Here is a 23,345-nt window from a genome sequence, read left to right as displayed (position 1 = left end):
AGGCTGTATCACAACCAGGCCGTGATTGGGAGTCCCATAGGGCGGCGCACAATTGGCCCAGCGTCGTCCGGGTTAGGGTTTGGCCGGGGGTAGGCCGTCATTGTAAAATAAGAATTTGTTCTTAACTGACTTTCCTAGTTAAATACAAATTGCACAAACCAAGCTAATCTGAGATACTGTTTGAATATATAATAATTTTGGCTACCACTGGTCCACTTTCTAGAGGCTGTTAGGTTTTAATAATGGAACCTAAAATTACTGTCTTAGAGGGGGCTTTAGCCAAACCCCAGGCCACAGTGGCAAGGTCCCTGACAGGGGTTTGGGGGGGGGGGCAGCTTGACAGGACCCACAATCCTTTTCCACGCTATCCGTGACCTACAGTCGCAAGATAATAAGCATAGGCCTATAAGTCTACTTCATTGGAAGTGTAGCGTATATTAAACACCATGCCGTTACGCACAAGTTTATAAGTTAACATTTTTGTTTCGACATATAGGCTGCTGGCCAAGCTGTTACTCTCTCGTTTACTGTGCACGGCGTCGGCATACGCAGGAGGTTGATGATGACATTGTTACGAAATTCGAAGGGTGCCATGTCTGCACGCAACTTCATGTCTCATCACAGTCTGACAACGCACCGTTGCTGTTATAATGGTATTGCTTTGGGGATACCGTGTGTGTGTGTGTGTGTGTGTGTGTGTCTTCGGATTGTGTAATGCACCAAAGTACCTTTCAACGATCAACGATTTATTCTATATTGGTCAAGATACTCATGATGGTTTTAGACCCATGATTGAGGGGGGATTGGAGTCTAGAGGTATAGTACCTGTGCAATGTTAGATTCCTCTTTCCAGAAGTGTCCAAATGAGTCCCACATGAGCTAGACTAGGGCTCACCTGGAAAGAGCCAGAGTGAAGGGGTCCATTTCCTAATGTCTTGGACCAATCCGAAGTGAAGGGGGTCCATTTCCTAATGTCTTGGACCAATCCGAAGTGAAGGGGGTCCATTTCCTAATGTCTTGAACCAATCCTGAGTGAAGGGGGTCCATTTCCTAATGTCTTGGACTAATCCAGAGTGAGGGGGGTCATTTCCTAACGTCTTGGACCAATCCTGAGTGAAGGGGGTCCATTTCCTAATGTCTTGGACTAATCCAGAGTGAAGGGGGGTCATTTCCTAATGTCTTGAACCAATCCTGAGTGAAGGGGGTCAATTTCCTAATGTCTTGGACCAATCTAGAGTGAAGGGGGTCCATTTCCTAATGTCTTGGACCAATCCAGAGTGAAGGGTGTCCATTTCCCTATGTCTTGGACCAATCCAGAGTGAAGGGGGTCCATTTCCTAATGTATTGGACCAATCCAGAGTGAAGGGGGTCCATTTCCTAATGTCTTGCACCAATCCAGAGTGAAGGGGGTCCATTTCCTAATGTCTTGAACCAATCCAGAGTGAAGGGGGTCCATTTCCTAATGTCTTGGACCAATCCAGAGTGAAGGGGGTCCATTTCCTAATGTCTTGGACCAATCCAGAGTGAATGGGGGGCCATTTCCTAATGTCTTGGACCAATCCAGAGTGAATGGGGGGCCATTTCCTAATGTCTTATACCAATCCAGAGTGAAGGGGGTCCATTTCCTAATGTCTTGGCCCAATCTAGATGAATGCAGTGAAGGAGTGGTAAGTAGAAACAGAGTGAGCAGGGGGATTAAGACTAGGACTAGTATTCATGTGGGTAGGAGGTTAATCTGTAATCAGATTATGGCTGTGGACCGTGGGGCCAGGGTTCCTGTACCATCTGTCAACAACCACGTACTCATGGGAATCTGGTAGCCTGGTCCCAGATATGTTTGTTTTGCCAACAACCATGGGGGGCCAGTATGGAAAAAAATATAAAAATGTATGAAATGTATGCACTCACTACTGTAAATCGCTCTGGATAAGAGCGTCTGCTAAATGACTAAAATGTAAATGTAAAATGTTGTTGCAACAGCACAAACAGATCTGGGACCAGTTAGGAATTTGGGGATTCCATCTGAAAAACCATTAGGCAATATAATATGTTTAGGCAAGTACAGACAACGTTGGTGTCGTGTCTGTAGAGTGAACAGAACTGGAATTACAGGATTTCTTTACTTCAGATCAGTGTTGGAAAATAACTGCTAAATAACTGCTAAGAAAGAAATCCTTCAAAATACATATTTGTATCCTCAGTATGAAATACAGATCTTAACACTTTGAATGTTTTCTGAAGCAGAGAAATATGTAATTGAGCCCATTGTTGTGAGTGTGCTCAACCGTTAAATGACTTCTCAGTCTTCTGTGTTTACCTGAGCAGAGTTTAGAGGTAAGACGTAGATGATTGTGGACTACAGAAAAAGGAGGACCGAGCACGCCCCCGTTCTCATCGACGGGGCTGTAGTGGAGCAGGTCAAAAAATTGCCAAAGACTCCAGCCACCCTAGTCATAGACTGTTCTCTCTACTACCGCATGGCAAGCGGTACCGAGCATCAAGTCTAGGTCCAAAAGGCTTCTTAACAGCTTCTACACCCCAAGCCATAAGACTCAATTACCTTGACTAACCGATACCCCCTGTATATAGCCTCCACATTGACTCTGTACCGGAACCCCCTGTATATAGCCTCCACATTGACTCTGTACCGTAACACCCTGTATATTGCCTCCACATCGACTCTGTACCGGAACCCCCTGTATATAGTCTCCACATTGACTCTGTACCGTAACACCCTGTATATAGCCTCCACATTGACTCTGCACCGGTACCCTCTGTATATAGCCTCCACATTGACTCTGTACCGGTACCCCCTGTATATGGTCTCCACATTGACTCTGTACCGGTACCCCTGTATATAGCCTCCACATTGACTCTGTACCGGAACCCCCTGTATACAGCCTCCACATTGACTCTTTACCGGTACCCCCTGTACATGGCCTTCACATTGACTCTGTACCGGAACCCCCTGTATATAGCCTCCACATTGACGCTGTACCGGTACCCCTTGTATATAGCCTCGCTACTGTTATTTTATTGTTGCTCCTAAATTATAAAAAAAAAATATATATATATATAGAATTTCTTTACCACAGGTTATTTTAGTAAATACTTTCTTAACACTTATTTTTTTTATAACTGCATTGTTGGTTAAGGGTTTGTAAGTAAGCATTTCGCGGTAAGGTCTACAACTGTTGTATTTGGGCGGATGTGTCAAATAAAATTTGATTTGATTTGATTAGAAGAGGTTGTTTGCTGTTTTTGATATTAAGTAGACACACATGGCTCGTGCACTATCCCACTGAGAGATCAGGTAAACACCTGGGCTTTACCTCCCCTGAACTATAGGTAGACTACAGGTATTCTACATGTTGGTAACCACCAAGTACTCATTTCCTAAACCATGATGACAGAATGTTGTCACAACATAATACACCTCCACTGCCACAGTAGCTTCACATTAGCCTGGTCTCAGATCTGTTGGTGACAACGCCCGTTAGAGTTGTCAAGAGAGCACAATGAGATCTGGGACCAGGCTATTTTCAAATGCGTCTCCGCCTGAAATAACGAATGCAAAGCAAACTTAACATCTCAACACTTTGATACAACGTTAACTATTTCATTTCCTGCTGCATGTTTTAATTTCCTGCTGCATGTTTTAATTTCCTGCTGCATGTTTTAATTTCCTGCTGCATGTTTTAATTTCCTGCTGCATGAACTATATATTTGTTATATTTATTTTATACCTACATGTATGTTTGCCTGCCTCTGCTCCTCTCTCCCTGAGGGTTTTAACTCGCAACTGAAATAGATGTCATACTTGGTTGGTACTTTAGCTAGGAATTTCTGACTGCTTATTTATCTTAGTGAAGGTTAGCCCGTGGTCAAGGCCTGATATCCTGCTAGCTACTCTGTGAGAGGACCCTCTGTGGATTTGAGACCTACAACAACATTGGTGTAACAATAACTGCCTCAGTACCAGTCACAGGCTGTGTCTGAAATGACCTGTGTAGAGAACTACATTTCACCAAGGGCCCACATAGGGTACATAGTAGTTCAGTATACAGAGAATAGGGTGCCATTTTGGATCCAGACCCAGTCTCCCTACCGTTATGATATAACCAGGCCTGTAGCTATATGTTATAATTGGGTTCATGAGCAGAAGGAAGGGAGAAGGGAGGCTTCCACACCTTTGTTCCAGAAAACAGCCTTACTTAATGATCTCACCTCTCAGCCATCGCTATTATCTCAGGAGGTTTTTAAGGGGAGGAGAGAAAAATATTGGGATAGGAAGCATTCCACTCTCTTGTGTCTTTAGAGAGATGTGGAGGAAAGTAAAGTAGAGACAGGGGAGGGAGGGAGGGACAAGGGAGCAAACAGAGAAAAACAGTGTGTGTGAGAGAGAGAGAGAGAGAGAGAGAGAGAGAGAGAGAGAGAGAGAGAGAGAGAGAGAGAGAGAGAGAGAGGGTAAGTGGAGTGAGTGAGTGAGAGAGTGAGACAGAAAGAGAGAAGTTTGAGGGAAGGAGAGAGGGGGGAGCGAGACAGAAAGAGAGAAGTTTCAGGGAAGGAGAGAGGGAGGGAGCGAGACAGAAAGAGAGACGTTTGAGGGAAGGAGAGAGGGAGGGAGCGAGACAGGCATGTGAGAAGTATTAGCAGATTACTGCATCAGAGAGCGTGACGGGACATGAACAGAACAGGTACACGTGGGACATTCCACCCGTCTCTGAGTGACTCCGTCAGTATGGGGACGTGGCGATGCCCCTTTGGAGCAATTAAAGGAGGATTTCAAGGTTGGGGTCAATTCCATTTCTGAAATTCCAATTTATATTGGAACAGTTTACTTTCTGAAATGACTGAATTGAAATGGAATTGACCCTGGAGGACATAAGCAGAGAGGATGCAGCTTCAACTGTACAGTATCATACTGTAGGCCTAGATGTCTGACCCAGGTTGAAGTACAGGGAATCATTTGATACAGAGGATACTTATTGCACAAATGACCCTGAAGCAGAGTTCCAATAGTAGACAATAGTCACAAATTATTCCTTGATCAACCTGAAGCCTACAGAGATATTGGCTCCAGGCAGGCTAGGTTTGCCTCGTTCGACCATCGTGACTTACACGTCACATTCTGTTTCTCTGTAAACACATTAGTCAGTTGGTTTCACCAGCCAAAGGCTGGGTTAGAGTTAAGGTGTTCTGGCATTACCACACCTTCAAGGAAAGCCTGGAAGGAAAGTGCAGAAAAAGCCTGGAAATGATTTTAGGGTTAAAAGAGGCAGACAGGGTTAAAGCTGCAATACGTAACTTTTTGGGAGACCCGACCAAATTCACATAGAAATGTGTGTTATAGATCTGTCATTCTCCTTGAAAGCAAGTCTAAGAAGCCGTAGATCTGTTCTATGTGCACTAGTTCTATGCTTCTCGTTCTTAAGTTTTGTTTTTGCATCTTTTACTTTCGGTTTTTGTACACCAGCTACAAGCAGCTGAAAATAAAATATTTATGCTTATGGAAAATATATTTCACAGTGGTTTAGATGGTACAATGATTGTCTACACTATACTTACTTGTTTAGTCACATAAACTGAAATTAGGCAAACTATTACAATATTAGCAACCAGGAAATGGCGGAGTGATTTCTGCACAGTGCATCTTTAAGGGAGGCAGGCTGGGTTAAGGCTTGCACACATCACACCAAATGTGGATGTAATTATACATATAAAATCTGTTTTCACTCGGTTTGCGAATTACTGCAGGTTCTCTGTTCAGAGGTGCTAAGTACTCTCACTGTTATTGTGTCTGAGCCCATAGGGTTAAGGGAAGGGTTTCCTATTGTTGTGTCTGAGCCTATAGGGTTAAGGGAAGAGTTTCCTATTGTTGTGTCTGAGCCTATAGGGTTAAGGGAAGAGTTTCCTATTTTTGTGTCTGAGCCTATAGGGTTAAGGGAAGAGTTTCCAGGCAGAAAGGGTTAGGAAAAAGACCTGATTGACAGTAATGATATTATCGAAGCTCTTACAGCAGATCAAGAGTAAACAGTGACAGCAAACAGCATGGGAATATCTCTAAGGTTGACCTCTATGGTCACAACAGGATACAAGTCAAATCAAATGTTATTTGTCACTAGTGCCAAATACAACAGGTGTAAACCTTACAGTGAAATGCTTACTTACAAGCCCTTAACCAACAAATCAGTTTTAAGAAAAAGAAGTGATAAGTAAAAAAGAAAAAAAAGAAAGAAAGAATATATATAAAAAACATAACATTTGAAAAGTAACAAATAATTAAAGAGCAGCAGTAAAATAACAGACACCGGTACAGAGTCAATGTGCGGGAGCACAGGTTAGTCGAGGTAGTTGAGGTAAAACTGTATATACACGTAGGTAGAGTTATTAAAGTGACTATGCATGGTTAATAAACAGAGAGTAGCAGCAGTGTAAAAGAGGGGGACAATGCAAATAGTCTGGGTAGCCATTTGATTAGCTGTTCAGGAGTCTTATGGCTTGGGGTAGAAGCTGTTTAGAAGCCTCTTGGACCTAGACTTGGCACTCCGGTATCGCTTGCCGTGTGGTAGCAGAGAGAACAGTCTATGACTACGGTGGCTGGAGTCTTTGACAATTTTTAGGGCCTTCCTCTGACACCGCCTGGTATAGAGGTCATGGATGGCAGGAAGCTTGGCCCCAGTAATGTACTGGACCATACACACTGCCCTCTGTAGTGCCTTGCGGTCGGAGGTGAGCAGTTGTCATATCAGCCAGTGATGCAACCAGTCAGGATGCTCTCGATGGTGAAGCTGTAGAGGATCTGAGGACACATGCCAAATTATTTCAGTCTCCTGAGGGGGAATAGGCTTTGTCGTGCCCTCTTCACGACTGTCTCGGTGTGTTTGGATCATGATAGTTTGTTGGTGATGTGGACACCAAGGAACTTGAAGCTCTCAACCTGCTCCACTGCAGCCCCGTCGATGTGAATGGGGGCATGCTCGGTCCTCCTTTTCCTGTAGTCCACAATCATCTCATTTTTCTTGATCACGCTGAGGGAGAGGTTGTTGTCCTGGCACTTCCGTCAGGAAGTCTATAAACAAGTTGCAGAGGGAGGTGTTTAGTCCCAGGATCCTTAGCTTAGTGATGAGCTTTGAGGGCACTATGGTGTTGAATGCTGAGCTGTAGCCAATGAACAGCATTCTCACGTAGGTGTTCCTTTTGTCCAGGTGGGAAAGGCGCAGTGTGGAGTGCAATAGAGATTGCATCATCTGTGGATCTGTTGGGGCGGTATGCAAATTGGAGTGGGTCTAGGGTTTCTGGGATAATGGTGTTGATGTGAGCAATGACCAGCCTTTCAAAGCACTTCATGGCTACGGACGTGAGTGCTACGGATCGGTAGTCATTTAGGCAGGTTACCTTAGTGTTCTTGGGCACAGGGACTATGGTGGTCTGCTTAAACATGTTGGTATTACAGACTCAGTTAGGGACAGGTTGAAAATGTCAGTGAAGACATTTGCCAGTTGGTCAGCGCATGCTCGGAGTACACGTCCTGGTAATCTGTTTGTACCTGCGGCCTTGTGAATGTTAACCTGTTTAAAGCTCTTACTCACATCGGCTATGGAGAGCGCGATCACACAGTCGTCCGGAACAACTGATGCTCTCTTGCATGCTTCAGTGTTACTTGCCTCGAAGCGAGCGTAGAAGTAATTTATCTCGTCTGGTAGGCTCGTGTCACTGGGCAGCTTGCGGCTGTGCTTCCCTTTGTGGTCTGTAACAGTTTTCAAGCCCTGCCACAGCCGACGAGTGTCGGAGCCAGTGTAGTAGCCAGTGTAGTAGCCGGTGTAGTAGCCAGTGTAGTACGTACAGGCCCTGAAGCTAGGTCATTCTCTGATACAAACAAAATCGAAGTATTATACTATCTGATACAGACCAGAGTCAGCAAAAACAAACTAAATGGTCCCGCCCCTAAGGAAAGGATGCTTCCAGTAACCTGTCAGTCATCACTGAGTGACAGGCAGAGACAGCCAGTCATTATCAGATGTGAACCAATAGCTTACTGACCCTCCCCCTATCTCCTCTCCTATAGGTTGATGGCTTCTTCACCTTGTTGTTTGGCCTGGCCAGCATCAACACCCTGACTGTCATCAGTGTCACCAGATACATCAAGGGATGCCAGCCTAACAAAGGTCAGAATAACATAAATTATAACACAAAGAACAGAATAACATATCAATTATAACAGCTAAGCTATCATCTCAAGTAGGTTGACAAAATGCTGGTAACTTCCTCCGAATTCTCTGGTTTTCCAGAAAGTCCGTTTTATGATTAAAATCAAATCAAATCAAATCAAACTTTATTTGTCACATGCGCCAAGTGTTGACCTTACCGTGAAATGCTTACTTACAAGCCCTTAACCAACAGTGCAGTTCAAGAAGATTTATGAACATATTTACCAAATAAACTAAAGTAAAATATAATAAAAAGTACCTGCCTTGTTTAGGGGCAGAATAACTGATTTTTACCTTGTCAGGGGATTTGATCCAGCAACCTGTCAGTTACTGGCCCAATGCTCTAACCTCTAGGCTACCTGCTGCTGCCCCTAATACCTATCAACAGCAAACTTAGGAAATTCCTCTGCATTATCATTAACAGCAGACTTGTACATTTCCTCAGTGAAAACTGAGCAAATGTCCAATTGGCTTTAACAAATTACCGTACGACAAACCACGTATTCACTCTGCACACCCTAATTGACAAACAAACAAACCAAAACAAAGGCAAAGTCTTCTCATACTTTGTTGATTTAAAAAAAGCTTGACTCAATTTGGCACATGGGTCTGCTATACAGATTTATGGAAAGTGGTGTTGGGGGAAAAACATCCAACATTATAAAATCCATGAACACAAACAACAAGCGTGCAGTTAAAATTGGCAAAAAACACACATTTCTTTCCACAGGGCCGTTGGGTGAGACAGGGATTCAGCTAGAGCCCCACTCTCTTCAACATATATATCAACAAATTGGTGAGGGCACTAGAACAGTCTGCAGCACCCGGCCTCACCCTACTAGAATCTGAAGTCAAATGTCTACTATTGGTTGATGATATGGTGCTTCTGTCCCAAACCAAGGAGGGCCTACAGCAGCACCTAGTTCTTCTACACAGATTCTGTCAGACCTGGGCCCTGACAGTAAATCTCAGTAAGACAAAAATAATTGTGTTTCAAAAAAGGTCCAGTTGCTAGGACCACAAATACAAATTCCATCTAGACACCGTTGCTCTGAATCTGGACAAAAATACTTTAATCAGTTATAGAACCCATTACCCTTTGTGGTTGTGATGTCTGGGGTCCGCTCACCAACCAAGATTTCACAAAATGGGACCATCACCAAATTGAGACTCTGAATGCAGAATTCTGCAAAAACATCCTCCGTGTACAACGTAAAACACCAAATAATACATGCAGAGCAGAATTAGGCCGATACCCGGTAATTGCCAAAATACAAAAAGAGCCGTTAAATTATACAACCAACTAAACGAAAGCGATTCCCAAACCTTCCATAACAAGGCCATCACCTACAGAATGATGAACTTGGAGAAGACTTGCATAAAGTCCAGGGAAGTCCCTTGAGGGCCATTGTGGTATTGGCTTGGGGGGGGGGGGGGTGTACACAGCCATGACCATAATCGAAGTAAAATCTCTTGGGAGATAATACAGTCAGCATTTGATTCTGAGGTATTTTAGGTCGGGTGAACAAAAGGACTTGAGTTCCTGTATGTTATCACAATTACACCATGAGTCGTTAATCATGAAAACATACAGTTGAAGTCGGAAGTTTACATACACCTTAGCCAAACACATTTAAACTCAGTTTTTCACAATTCCTGACATTTAATCCTAGTAAAAAATGCCCAGTCTTAGGTCAGTTAGGATCACCACTTTATTTTAAGAATGTGAAATGTCAGAATAATAGTAGAGAGAATGATTTATTTCAGCTTTTAATTCTTTCATCACATTCCCAGTGGGTCAGAAGTTTACATACACTCAGTTAGTATTTGGTAGCATTGCCTTTAAGTTGTTTAACTTGGGTCAAAACGTTTTGGGGAGCCTTCCACAAGCTTCCCCACAATAAGTTGGGTGAATTTTGAACCATTCCTCCTGACAGAGCGGGTGTAACTGAGTCAGGTTTGTAGGCCTCCTTGCTCGCACACGCTTTTTCAGTTCTGCCCACAAATATTCTATGGGATTGAGGTCAGGGCTTTGTGATGGCCACTCCAATACCTTGACTTTGCTGTCCTTAAGCCATTTTGCCACAACTTTGGAAAGTATGCTTGGGGTCATTGTCCATTTGGAAGACCCATTTGCGACCAAGCTTTAACTTCCTGACTGATGTCTTGAGATGTTGCTTCAATATATCCACATAATTTTCCCGCCTCATGATGCCATCTATTTTGTGAAGTGCACCAGTCCCTCCTGCAGCAAAGCACCCCCACAACGTGATGCTGCCACCCCCGTGCTTCACGGTTGGGATGGTGTTCTTCGGCTTGCAAGCGTCCCCCTTTTCCTCCTAAAATAATGATGGTCATTATGGCCAAACAGTTCTATTTTTGTTTCATCAGACCAGAGGACATTTCTCCAAAAAGTACGATCTTTGTCCCCATGTGCAGTTGCAAACTGTTGTCTGGCTTTTTTATGGCAGTTTTGGAGCAATGGCTCTTCCTTGCTGAGAGGCCTTTCAGGTTATGTCGACATAGGACTCGCCTGTCAGAAGCTTCTAAAGCCATGACCCACTGTAATTGTGATACAGTGAATTATAAGTGAAATAATCTGTCTGTAAACAATTGTTGGAAAAATTACTTGTGTCATGCACAAAGTAGATGTCCTTACCGACTTGCCAAAACTATAGTTTGTTAACAAGAAATTTGTGGAGTGGTTGAAAACTAGTTTTAATGACTCCAACTTAAGTGTATGTAAACTTCCGACTTCAACTGTACACCCCCACCCTTCTTCTTCTTCCGGAGAGATGTTTATTCCTGTCGGCGCGATGAACTGAGAATCCAGTTGGACCAAATCCAAACAGTATATCCCAGAGAGAGACATGTTTCTGTGAAACAAAGTATGTTACAATCCCTGATGTCTCTCTGGAAAGAAGTTAGGGTGCGGCCCATAGGGCCTGGTCAAAAGTAGTGCACTAAATAGGGAACACAGTGTCAGCCCTGGTCAAAAGTAGTGCTCTAAATAGGGAACATGCTGTCAATTGGGGAGTCACATTCCAGTAGGTCTTATCTGACAAGAGAAGAAAGAGCGTGATATATGTTGTTCTCGCTGTTAATGGGCTGTCATTACTGGCTGGATTTATGGAAGGAAATTACTGTTTGATTAATGATAACTATTATAGTACATTCTCTACACCAGACCTGCCAATTAACTTCACTTGAGGTGAGGTTGAGGTGAGGAATGTCTTAACTACTTGGTAATAATAGAATAACTGCCTCTGTTAACTTCTGTTGTTACCACTCTATGGTGGGTTGATTGCTCCGAAGGGGAGGTTTAACAGTATTTTTTGAGGTTATTCAGAAAAATTGCAGCATGGCTGACATCTTGGGTTGACTAGGCTATTCATCAATCAATTGTATACAATTTAATACATTCGTTTTTTAGTTCATCAGTTGACTGGATCTTGTACTGTATCGGTCATTACTTGATTGTGTGCTAAACTTGTTTCATAAATCATATCACATTGAAATGATTTGAAATTGATCGGTCAGATTGGCCTTCAATACCTTCAATTAGACTATTGTGTTACATCATTTACTAAGGAGGCACTAAAAAGCGTATCACCTCATAGAGGATTCACACAGCATGTCCTGTAGTCAGATATAAGTGACTGATTCATTATGTTGCTCATTGGAAGCACACCATCACAACAATCGATTCTTTCTCTTCTCACTGAATACAAACCTATATGTACTTTGTCAAGAAAGGTTATTTTCAGTGGGAGTGATTTACAAGTGCTTGGGGTCTGAAAAAGAGACTCATTGTTCATAAAATGTCACAGTCTGACATTCATAACTGGGGTGGAAAGAATTCTGGATTTTAACGTGCCAGCCTCCATCCAACTTCTCCTGTCGCGTGTTTGAAGCGGAATATCATTTGGAAATCAGAGCCCTTTTTAGAGAGGGTGACACACTGATCTAGGATCAGGGACTACAGAGAACAACAAATGGTGTCACGCCCTGGCCATAGAGAGGGTTTTATCCTCTATTTTGGTTAGGCCAGGGTGTGACTAGGGTGGGCATTCTATGTTCCTTTTTCTATGTTTTGGTATTTCTTTGTTTTGGCCGGGTATGGTTCTCAATCAGGGACAGCTGTCTATCGTTGTCTCTGATTGGGAACCATACTTAGGTAGCCTTTTCCCACAGGGTTGGTGTGGGTAGTTGTTTTCTGTTTGGTGTGTTCACCTGACAGAGCTGTTGCGTTTTATTCCACTTTGGTTTTTTGTTTCAGTGTTCAAGTTATAATAAATATCATGAACACATACCACGCTGCGCTTTGGTCTACTCCTTCTTCCACAGACCACCGTTACAAATGGTTCTATATTGCACCGGATAAGGGCTATTTGGCTTGTGACCATAGCAGATCTCCTGAGGGTGACTGCAGGATTATTGGGAAATGTTGAGGGTGACTGCAGGATTATAGGGAAATGTTGAGGGTGACTGTAGGATTATAGGGAAATGTTGAGGGTGACTGCAGGATTAAAGGGAAATGTTGAGGGTGACTGCAGGATTAAAGGGAAATGTTGAGGGTGACTGTAGGATTATAGGGAAATGTTCAGGGTGACTGCAGGATTATAGTGAAAAATTGAGGGTGACTGCAGCATTAAAGGGAAATGTTGAGGGTGACTGCAGGATTAAAGGGAAATGTTGAGGGTGACTGTAGGATTATAGGGAAATGTTGAGGGTGACTGCAGGATTAAAGGGAAATGTTGAGGGTGACTGTAGGATTAAAGAGAAATGTTGAGGGTGACTGCAGAATTAAAGGGAAATGTTGAGGGTGACTGTAGGACTATAGGGAAATGTTGAGGGTGACTGCAGCATTAAAGAGAAATGTTGAGGGTGACTGTAGGATTATAGGGAAATGTTGATGGTGACTGCAGGATTATAGGGAAATGTTGAGGGTGACTGCAGGATTAAAGGGAAATGTTGAGGGTGACTGAAGGATTATATGGAAATGTTGAGGGTGACTGCAGGATTAAAGGGAAATGTTGAGGGTGACTGCAGGATTAAAGGGAAATGTTGAGGGTGACGGCAGGATTAAAGGGAAATGTTGAGGGTGACTGTAGGATTATAGGGAAATGCTGAGGGTGACTGCAGGATTAAAGGGAAATGCTGAGGGTGACTGCAGGATTAAAGGGAAATGTTGAGGGTGACTGAAGGATTATAGGGAAATGTTGAGGGTGACTGCAGGATTAAAGGGAAATGTTGAGGGTGACTGCAGGATTATAGGGAAATGTTGAGGGTAACTGCAGGATTATAGGTAAATATTGAGGGTGACTGCAGGATTATAGGGAAATGTTGATGGTGACTGCAGGATTAAAGGGAAATGTTGAGGGTGACTGCAGGATTAAAGGGAAATGTTGAGGGTGACTGTAGGATTATAGAGAAATGTTGATGTTGACTGCAGGATTATAGGGAAAAATTGAGGGTGACTGCAGGAATAAAGGGAAATGTTGAGGGTCGCTGTAGGATTAAAGGGGAATGTTGAGGGTGACTGCAGGATTAAAGGGAAATGTTGAGGGTGACGGCAGGATTAAAGGGAAATGTTGAGGGTGACTGTAGGATTATAGGGAAATGCTGCGGGTGACTGCAGGATTAAAGGGAAATGTTGAGGGTGACTGTAGGACTATAGGGAAATGTTGAGGGTGACTGCAGGATTAAAGAGAAATGTTGAGGGTGACTGTAGGATTATAGGGAAATGTTGAGGGTGACTGCAGGATTATAGGGAAATGTTGAGGGTGACTGCAGGATTAAAGGGAAATGTTGAGGGTGACTGAAGGATTATATGGAAATGTTGAGGGTGACTGCAGGATTAAAGGGAAATGTTGAGGGTGACTGCAGGATTATAGGGAAATGTTGAGGGTGACTGCAGGATTAAAGGGAAATGTTGAGGGTGACTGCAGGATTAAAGTGAAATGTTGAGGGTGACGGCAGGATTAAAGGGAAATGTTGAGGGTGACTGTAGGATTATAGGGAAATGCTGAGGGTGACTGCAGGATTAAAGGGAAATGTTGAGGGTGACTGTAGGATTATAGGGAAATGTTGAGGGTGACTGCAGGATTATAGGGAAATGTTAAGGGTGAATGCAGGATTAAAGGGAAATGTTGAGGGTGACTGAAGGATTATATGGAAATGTTGAGGATGACTGCAGGATTAAAGGGAAATGTTGAGGGTGACTGTAGGATTAAAGGGAAATGTTGAGGGTGACTGCAGGATTAAAGGGAAATGTTGAGGGTGACGGCAGGATTAAAGGGAAATGTTGAGGATGACTGTAGGATTATAGGGAAATGCTGAGGGTGACTGCAGGATTAAAGGGAAATGTTGAGGGTGACTGAAGGATTATAGGGAAATGTTGAGGGTGACTGCAGGATTAAAGGGAAATGTTGAGGGTGACTGCAGGATTAAAGGGAAATGTTGAGGGTAACTGCAGGATTATAGGGAAATATTGAGGGTGACTGCAGGATTAAAGGGAAATGTCTAGGGTGACTGTAGGATTATAGGGACATGATGCGGGTGACTGCAGGATTAAAGGGAAATGTTGAGGGTGACTGCAGGCTTATAGGGAAATGGTGAGGGTGACTGCAGGATTATAGGGAAATGTTTAGGGTGACTGTAGGATTAAAGGGAAATGTTGAGGGTGACTGTAGGATTATAGGGAAATGTTGAGAGTGACTGCAGGATTAAAGGGAAATGTTGAGGGTGACTGTAGGATTATAGGGAAATGTTGACGGTGACTGCAGGATTATAGGGAAATGTTGAGGGTGACTGTAGGATTATGGGAAATGTTGATGGTGACTGCAGGATTAAAGGGAAATGTTGAAGGTGACTGCAGGATTAAAGGGAAATGTTGAGGGTGACTGTAGGATTATAGAGAAATGTTGAGGGTGACTGCAGGATTATAGGGAAAAATTGAGGGTGACTGCAGGATTAAAGGGAAATGTTGAGGGTGACTGTAGGATTATAGGGAAATGTTGAGGGTGACTGCAGGATTAAAGGGACATGTTGAGTGACTGTAGGACTATAGGGAAATGTTGAGGGTGTCTGTAGGATTAAAGGGAAATGTTGAGGGTGACTGTAGGATTATAGGGAAATGTTGAGGGTGACTGCAGGATTAAAGGGAAATGTTGAGGGTGACTGCAGGATTAACGGGAAATGTTGAGGGTAACTGTAGGATTATAGGGAAAGGTTGAGGGTGACTGCAGGATTAAAGGGAAATGTTGAGGGTGACTGTAGGACTATAGGGAAATGTTGAGGGTGACTGCAGGATTAAAGAGAAATGTTGAGGGTGACTGTAGGATTATAGGGAAATGTTGAGGGTGACTGCAGGATTATAGGGAAATGTTGAGGGTGACTGCAGGATTAAAGGGAAATGTTGTGGGTGACTGAAGGATTATATGGAAATGTTGAGGGTGTCTGCAGGATTAAAGGGAAATGTTGAGGGTGACTGCAGGATTATAGGGAATTGTTGAGGGTGACTGCAGGATTAAAGGGAAATGTTGAGGGTGACTGCAGGATTAAAGGGAAATGTTGAGGGTGACGGCAGGATTAAAGGGAAATGTTGAGGGGGACTGTAGGATTATAGGGAAATGCTGAGGGTGACTGCAGGATTATAGGGAAATGTTGAGGGTAACTGCAGGATTATAGGGAAATATTGAGGGTGACTGCAGGATTAAAGGGAAATGTTGAGGGTGACTGTAGGATTATAGGGACATGTTGCGGGTGACTGCAGGATTAAAGGGAAATGTTCAGGGTGACTGCAGGATTATAGGGAAATGGTGAGGGTGACTGCAGGATTATAAGGAAATGTTGAGGGTGACTGCAGGATTATAGGGAAAAATTGAAGGTGACTGCAGGATTAAAGGGAAATGTTGAGGGTGACTGTAGGATTAAAGGGAAATGTTGAGGGTGACTGTAGGATTATAGGGAAATGTTGAGGGTGACAGCAGGATTAAAGGGAAATGTTGAGTGACTGTAGGACTATAGGGAAATGTTGAGGGTGTCTGCAGGATTAAAGGGAAATGTTGAGGGTGACTGTTGGATTATAGGGAAATGTTGAGGGTGACTGCAGGATTAAAGGGAAATGTTGAGGGTGACTGCAATATTAAAGGGAAATGTTGAGGGTGACTGTAGAATTATAGGGAAATGTTGAGGATGACTGCAGGATTATAGGGAAATGTTGAGGGTAACTGCAGGATTATAGGGAAAAAATGAGGGTGACTTCAGGATTAAAGGGAAATGTTGAGGGTGACTGTAGGATTAAAGGGAAATGTTGAGGGTGACTGTAGGATTAAAGGGAAATGTTGAGGGTGACTGTAGGAATATAGGGAAATGTTGAGGGTGACTGCAGGATTATATGGAAAAATTCACGGTGACTGCAGGATTAAAGGGAAATGTTGAGGGTGACTGTAGGATTAAAGGGAAATGTTGAGGGTGACTGAAGGATTATAGGGAAATGTTGAGGGTGACTGCAGGATTAAAGGGAAATGTTGAGGGTGACTGCAGGATTAGAGGGAAATGTTGAGGGTAACTGCAGGATTATAGGTAAATATTGAGGGTGACTGCAGGATTATAGGGAAATGTTGATGGTGACTGCAGGATTAAAGGGAAATGTTGAGGGTGACTGCAGGATTAAAGGGAAATGTTGAGGGTGACTGTAGGATTATAGAGAAATGTTGATGGTGACTGCAGGATTATAGGGAAAAATTGAGGGTGACTGCAGGAATAAAGGGAAATGTTGAGGGTCGCTGTAGGATTAAAGGGAAATGTTGAGGGTGACTGTAGGATTATAGGGAAATATTGAGGGTGACTGCAGGATTAAAGGGAAATGTTGAGTGACTGTAGGACTATAGGGAAATGTTGAGGGTGTCTGCAGGATTAAAGGGAAATGTTGAGGGTGACTGTAGGATTATAGGGAAATGTTGAGGGTGACTGCAGGATTAAAGGGAAATGTTGAGGGTGACTGCAGGATTAAAGGGAAATGTTGAGGGTAACTGTAGGATTATAGGGAAATGTTGAGGGTGACTGCAGGATTAAAGGGAAATGTTGAGGGTGACTGCAGGATTAGAGGGAAATGTTGAGGGTAACTGCAGGATTATAGGTAAATATTGAGGGTGACTGCAGGATTATAGGGAAATGTTGATGGTGACTGCAGGATTAAAGGGAAATGTTGAGGGTGACTGCAGGATTAAAGGGAAATGTTGAGGGTGACTGTAGGATTATAGAGAAATGTTGATGGTGACTGCAGGATTATAGGGAAAAATTGAGGGTGACTGCAGGAATAAAGGGAAATGTTGAGGGTCGCTGTAGGATTAAAGGGAAATGTTGAGGGTGACTGTAGGATTATAGGGAAATATTGAGGGTGACTGCAGGATTAAAGGGAAATGTTGAGTGACTGTAGGACTATAGGGAAATGTTGAGGGTGTCTGCAGGATTAAAGGGAAATGTTGAGGGTGACTGTAGGATTATAGGGAAATGTTGAGGGTGACTGCAGGATTAAAGGGAAATGTTGAGGGTGACTGCAGGATTAAAGGGAAATGTTGAGGGTAACTGTAGGATTATAGGGAAATGTTGAGGGTGACTGCAGGATTAAAGGGAAATGTTGAGGGTGACTGTAGGACTATAGGGAAATGTTGAGGGTGACTGCAGGATTATAGGGAAATGTTGAGGGTGACTGCAGGATTATAGGGAAATTTTGAGGGTGACTGCAGGATTAAAGGGAAATGTTGAGGGTGACTGTAGGATTATAGGGAAATGTTGACGGTGACTGCAGGATTATAGGGAAACGTTGATGGTGACTGCAGGATTAAAGGGAAATGTTGAAGGTGACTGCAGGATTAAAGGGAAATGTTGAGGGTGACTGTAGGATTATAGAGAAATGTTGAGGGTGACTGCAGGATTATAGGGAAAAATTGAGGGTGACTGCAGGATTAAAGGGAAATGTTGAGGGTGACTGTAGGATTATAGGGAAATGTTGAGGGTGACTGCAGGATTAAAGGGACATGTTGAGTGACTGTAGGACTATAGGGAAATGTTGAGGGTGTCTGTAGGATTAAAGGGAAATGTTGAGGGTGACTGTAGGATTATAGGGAAATGTTGAGGGTGACTGCAGGATTAAAGGGAAATGTTGAGGGTGACTGCAGGATTAACGGGAAATGTTGAGGGTAACTGTAGGATTATAGGGAAAGGTTGAGGGTGACTGCAGGATTAAAGGGAAATGTTGAGTTTGACTGTAGGACTATAGGGAAATGTTGAGGGTGACTGCAGGATTAAAGAGAAATGTTGAGGGTGACTGTAGGATTATAGGGAAATGTTGAGGGTGACTGCAGGATTATAGGGAAATGTTGAGGGTGACTGCAGGATTAAAGGGAAATGTTGTGGGTGACTGAAGGATTATATGGAAATGTTGAGGGTGTCTGCAGGATTAAAGGGAAATGTTGAGGGTGACTGCAGGATTATAGGGAATTGTTGAGGGTGACTGCAGGATTAAAGGGAAATGTTGAGGGTGACTGCAGGATTAAAGGGAAATGTTGAGGGTGACGGCAGGATTAAAGGGAAATGTTGAGGGGGACTGTAGGATTATAGGGAAATGCTGAGGGTGACTGCAGGATTATAGGGAAATGTTGAGGGTAACTGCAGGATTATAGGGAAATATTGAGGGTGACTGCAGGATTAAAGGGAAATGTTGAGGGTGACTGTAGGATTATAGGGACATGTTGCGGGTGACTGCAGGATTAAAGGGAAATGTTCAGGGTGACTGCAGGATTATAGGGAAATGGTGAGGGTGACTGCAGGATTATAAGGAAATGTTGAGGGTGACTGCAGGATTATAGGGAAAAATTGAAGGTGACGGCAGGATTAAAGGGAAATGTTGAGGGTGACTGTAGGATTAAAGGGAAATGTTGAGGGTGACTGTAGGATTATAGGGAAATGTTGAGGGTGACAGCAGGATTAAAGGGAAATGTTGAGTGACTGTAGGACTATAGGGAAATGTTGAGGGTGTCTGCAGGATTAAAGGGAAATGTTGAGGGTGACTGTTGGATTAAAGGGAAATGTTGAGGGTGACTGCAGGATTAAAGGGAAATGTTGAGGGTGACTGCAATATTAAAGGGAAATGTTGAGGGTGACTGTAGAATTATAGGGAAATGTTGAGGATGACTGCAGGATTATAGGGAAATGTTGAGGGTAACTGCAGGATTATAGGGAAAAAATGAGGGTGACTTCAGGATTAAAGGGAAATGTTGAGGGTGACTGTAGGATTAAAGGGAAATGTTGAGGGTGACTGTAGGATTAAAGGGAAATGTTGAGGGTGACTGTAGGAATATAGGGAAATGTTGAGGGTGACTGCAGGATTATATGGAAAAATTCACGGTGACTGCAGGATTAAAGGGAAATGTTGAGGGTGACTGTAGGATTAAAGGGAAATGTTGAGGGTGACTGAAGGATTATAGGGAAATGTTGAGGGTGACTGCAGGATTAAAGGGAAATGTTGAGGGTGACTGCAGGATTATAGGGAAATGTTGAGGGTAACTGCAGGATTATAGGTAAATATTGAGGGTGACTGCAGGATTATAGGGAAATGTTGATGGTGACTGCAGGATTAAAGGGAAATGTTGAGGGTGACTGCAGGATTAAAGGGAAATGTTGAGGGTGACTGTAGGATTATAGAGAAATGTTGATGGTGACTGCAGGATTATAGGGAAAAATTGAGGGTGACTGCAGGAATAAAGGGAAATGTTGAGGGTCGCTGTAGGATTAAAGGGAAATGTTGAGGGTGACTGTAGGATTATAGGGAAATATTGAGGGTGACTGCAGGATTAAAGGGAAATGTTGAGTGACTGTAGGACTATAGGGAAATGTTGAGGGTGTCTGCAGGATTAAAGGGAAATGTTGAGGGTGACTGTAGGATTATAGGGAAATGTTGAGGGTGACTGCAGGATTAAAGGGAAATGTTGAGGGTGACTGCAGGATTAAAGGGAAATGTTGAGGGTAACTGTAGGATTATAGGGAAATGTTGAGGGTGACTGCAGGATTAAAGGGAAATGTTGAGGGTGACTGTAGGACTATAGGGAAATGTTGAGGGTGACTGCAGGATTAAAGAGAAATGTTGAGGGTGACTGTAGGATTATAGGGAAATGTTGAGGGTGACTGCAGGATTATAGGGAAATGTTGAGGGTGACTGCAGGATTAAAGGGAAATGTTGAGGGTGACTGTAGGATTATAGGGAAATGTTGACGGTGACTGCAGGATTATAGGGAAATGTTGAGGGTGACTGTAGGATTATTGGGAAATGTTGATGGTGACTGCAGGATTAAAGGGAAATGTTGAAGGTGACTGCAGGATTAAAGGGAAATGTTGAGGGTGACTGTAGGATTATAGAGAAATGTTGAGGGTGACTGCAGGATTATAGGGAAAAATTGAGGGTGACTGCAGGATTAAAGGGAAATGTTGAGGGTGACTGTAGGATTATAGGGAAATGTTGAGGGTGACTGCAGGATTAAAGGGACATGTTGAGTGACTGTAGGACTATAGGGAAATGTTGAGGGTGTCTGTAGGATTAAAGGGAAATGTTGAGGGTGACTGTAGGATTATAGGGAAATGTTGAGGGTGACTGCAGGATTAAAGGGAAATGTTGAGGGTGACTGCAGGATTAACGGGAAATGTTGAGGGTAACTGTAGGATTATAGGGAAAGGTTGAGGGTGACTGCAGGATTAAAGGGAAATGTTGAGGGTGACTGTAGGACTATAGGGAAATGTTGAGGGTGACTGCAGGATTAAAGAGAAATGTTGAGGGTGACTGTAGGATTATAGGGAAATGTTGAGGGTGACTGCAGGATTATAGGGAAATGTTGAGGGTGACTGCAGGATTAAAGGGAAATGTTGTGGGTGACTGAAGGATTATATGGAAATGTTGAGGGTGTCTGCAGGATTAAAGGGAAATGTTGAGGGTGACTGCAGGATTATAGGGAATTGTTGAGGGTGACTGCAGGATTAAAGGGAAATGTTGAGGGTGACTGCAGGATTAAAGGGAAATGTTGAGGGTGACGGCAGGATTAAAGGGAAATGTTGAGGGGGACTGTAGGATTATAGGGAAATGCTGAGGGTGACTGCAGGATTATAGGGAAATGTTGAGGGTAACTGCAGGATTATAGGGAAATATTGAGGGTGACTGCAGGATTAAAGGGAAATGTTGAGGGTGACTGTAGGATTATAGGGACATGTTGCGGGTGACTGCAGGATTAAAGGGAAATGTTCAGGGTGACTGCAGGATTAAAGGGAAATGTTGAGGGTGACTGTAGGATTATAGGGAAATGTTGAGGGTGACAGCAGGATTAAAGGGAAATGTTGAGTGACTGTAGGACTATAGGGAAATGTTGAGGGTGTCTGCAGGATTAAAGGGAAATGTTGAGGGTGACTGTTGGATTATAGGGAAATGTTGAGGGTGACTGCAGGATTAAAGGGAAATGTTGAGGGTGACTGCAATATTAAAGGGAAATGTTGAGGGTGACTGTAGAATTATAGGGAAATGTTGAGGATGACTGCAGGATTATAGGGAAATGTTGAGGGTAACTGCAGGATTATAGGGAAAAAATGAGGGTGACTTCAGGATTAAAGGGAAATGTTGAGGGTGACTGTAGGATTAAAGGGAAATGTTGAGGGTGACTGCAGGATTAAAGGGAAATGTTGAGGGTGACTGCAGGATTATAGGGAAATGTTGAGGGTAACTGCAGGATTATAGGTAAATATTGAGGGTGACTGCAGGATTATAGGGAAATGTTGATGGTGACTGCAGGATTAAAGGGAAATGTTGAGGGTGACTGCAGGATTAAAGGGAAATGTTGAGGGTGACTGTAGGATTATAGAGAAATGTTGATGGTGACTGCAGGATTATAGGGAAAAATTGAGGGTGACTGCAGGAATAAAGGGAAATGTTGAGGGTCGCTGTAGGATTAAAGGGAAATGTTGAGGGTGACTGTAGGACTATAGGGAAATGTTGAGGGTGTCTGCAGGATTAAAGGGAAATGTTGAGGGTGACTGTAGGATTATAGGGAAATGTTGAGGGTGACTGCAGGATTAAAGGGAAATGTTGAGGGTGACTGCAGGATTAAAGGGAAATGTTGAGGGTAACTGTAGGATTATAGGGAAATGTTGAGGGTGACTGCAGGATTAAAGGGAAATGTTGAGGGTGACTGTAGGACTATAGGGAAATGTTGAGGGTGACTGCAGGATTAAAGAGAAATGTTGAGGGTGACTGTAGGATTATAGGGAAATGTTGAGGGTGACTGCAGGATTATAGGGAAATGTTGAGGGTGACTGCAGGATTAAAGGGAAATGTTTAGGGTGACTGAAGGATTATATGGAAATGTTGAGGTTGACTGCAGGATTAAAGGGAAATGTTGAGGGTGACTGCAGGATTATAGGGAAATGTTGAGGGTGACTGCAGGATTAAAGGGAAATGTTGAGGGTGACTGCAGGATTAAAGGGAAATGTTGAGGGTGACTGCAGGATTAAAGGGAAATGTTGAGGGTGACTGTAGGATTATAGGGAAATGTTGAGGGTGACTGCAGGATTATAGGGAAATGTTGAGGGTGACTGCAGGATTAAAGGGAAATGTTGAGGGTGACTGAAGGATTATATGGAAATGTTGAGGATGACTGCAGGATTAAAGGGAAATGTTGAGGGTGACTGCAGGATTATAGGGAAATGTTGAGGTTGACTGTAGGATTAAAGGGAAATGTTGAGGGTGACTGCAGGATTAAAGGGAAATGTTGAGGGTGACGGCAGGATTAAAGGGAAATGTTGAGGGTGACTGTAGGATTATAGGGAAATGCTTAGGGTGACTGCAGGATTAAATGGAAATGCTGAGGGTGACTGCAGGATTAAAGGGAAATGTTGAGGGTGACTGAAGGATTATAGGGAAATGTTGAGGGTGACTGCAGGATTAAAGGGAAATGTTGAGGGTGACTGCAGGATTAAAGGGAAATGTTGAAGGGTAACTGCAGGATTATAGGGAAATATTGAGGGTGACTGCAGGATTAAAGGGAAATGTCTAGGGTGACTGTAGGATTATAGGGACATGATGCGGGTGAC

General features: G+C 43.3%; 1 protein-coding gene across 1 annotated transcript in view; it reads left to right on the top strand.

The window, feature by feature from the left end:
- The window catches only part of LOC106578783 (visual pigment-like receptor peropsin), a 90,317-nt gene that overhangs the window by 16,452 nt on the left and 50,520 nt on the right, over positions 1 to 23,345 (top strand). Inside the window, exon 3 of the mRNA XM_045702272.2 lies at positions 8,069 to 8,168. Coding sequence (XP_045558228.1) covers positions 8,069 to 8,168 — 100 coding nt within the window. The remainder of the gene's footprint in view (positions 1 to 8,068; positions 8,169 to 23,345) is intronic.

The sequence above is a fragment of the Salmo salar genome, chromosome 19 (assembly GCF_965601325.2).
Source record: "Salmo salar chromosome 19, fSalSal1, whole genome shotgun sequence".
Lineage (NCBI taxonomy): Eukaryota > Metazoa > Chordata > Actinopteri > Salmoniformes > Salmonidae > Salmo > Salmo salar.
This window is presented reverse-complemented; position numbering and strand designations above follow the sequence as displayed.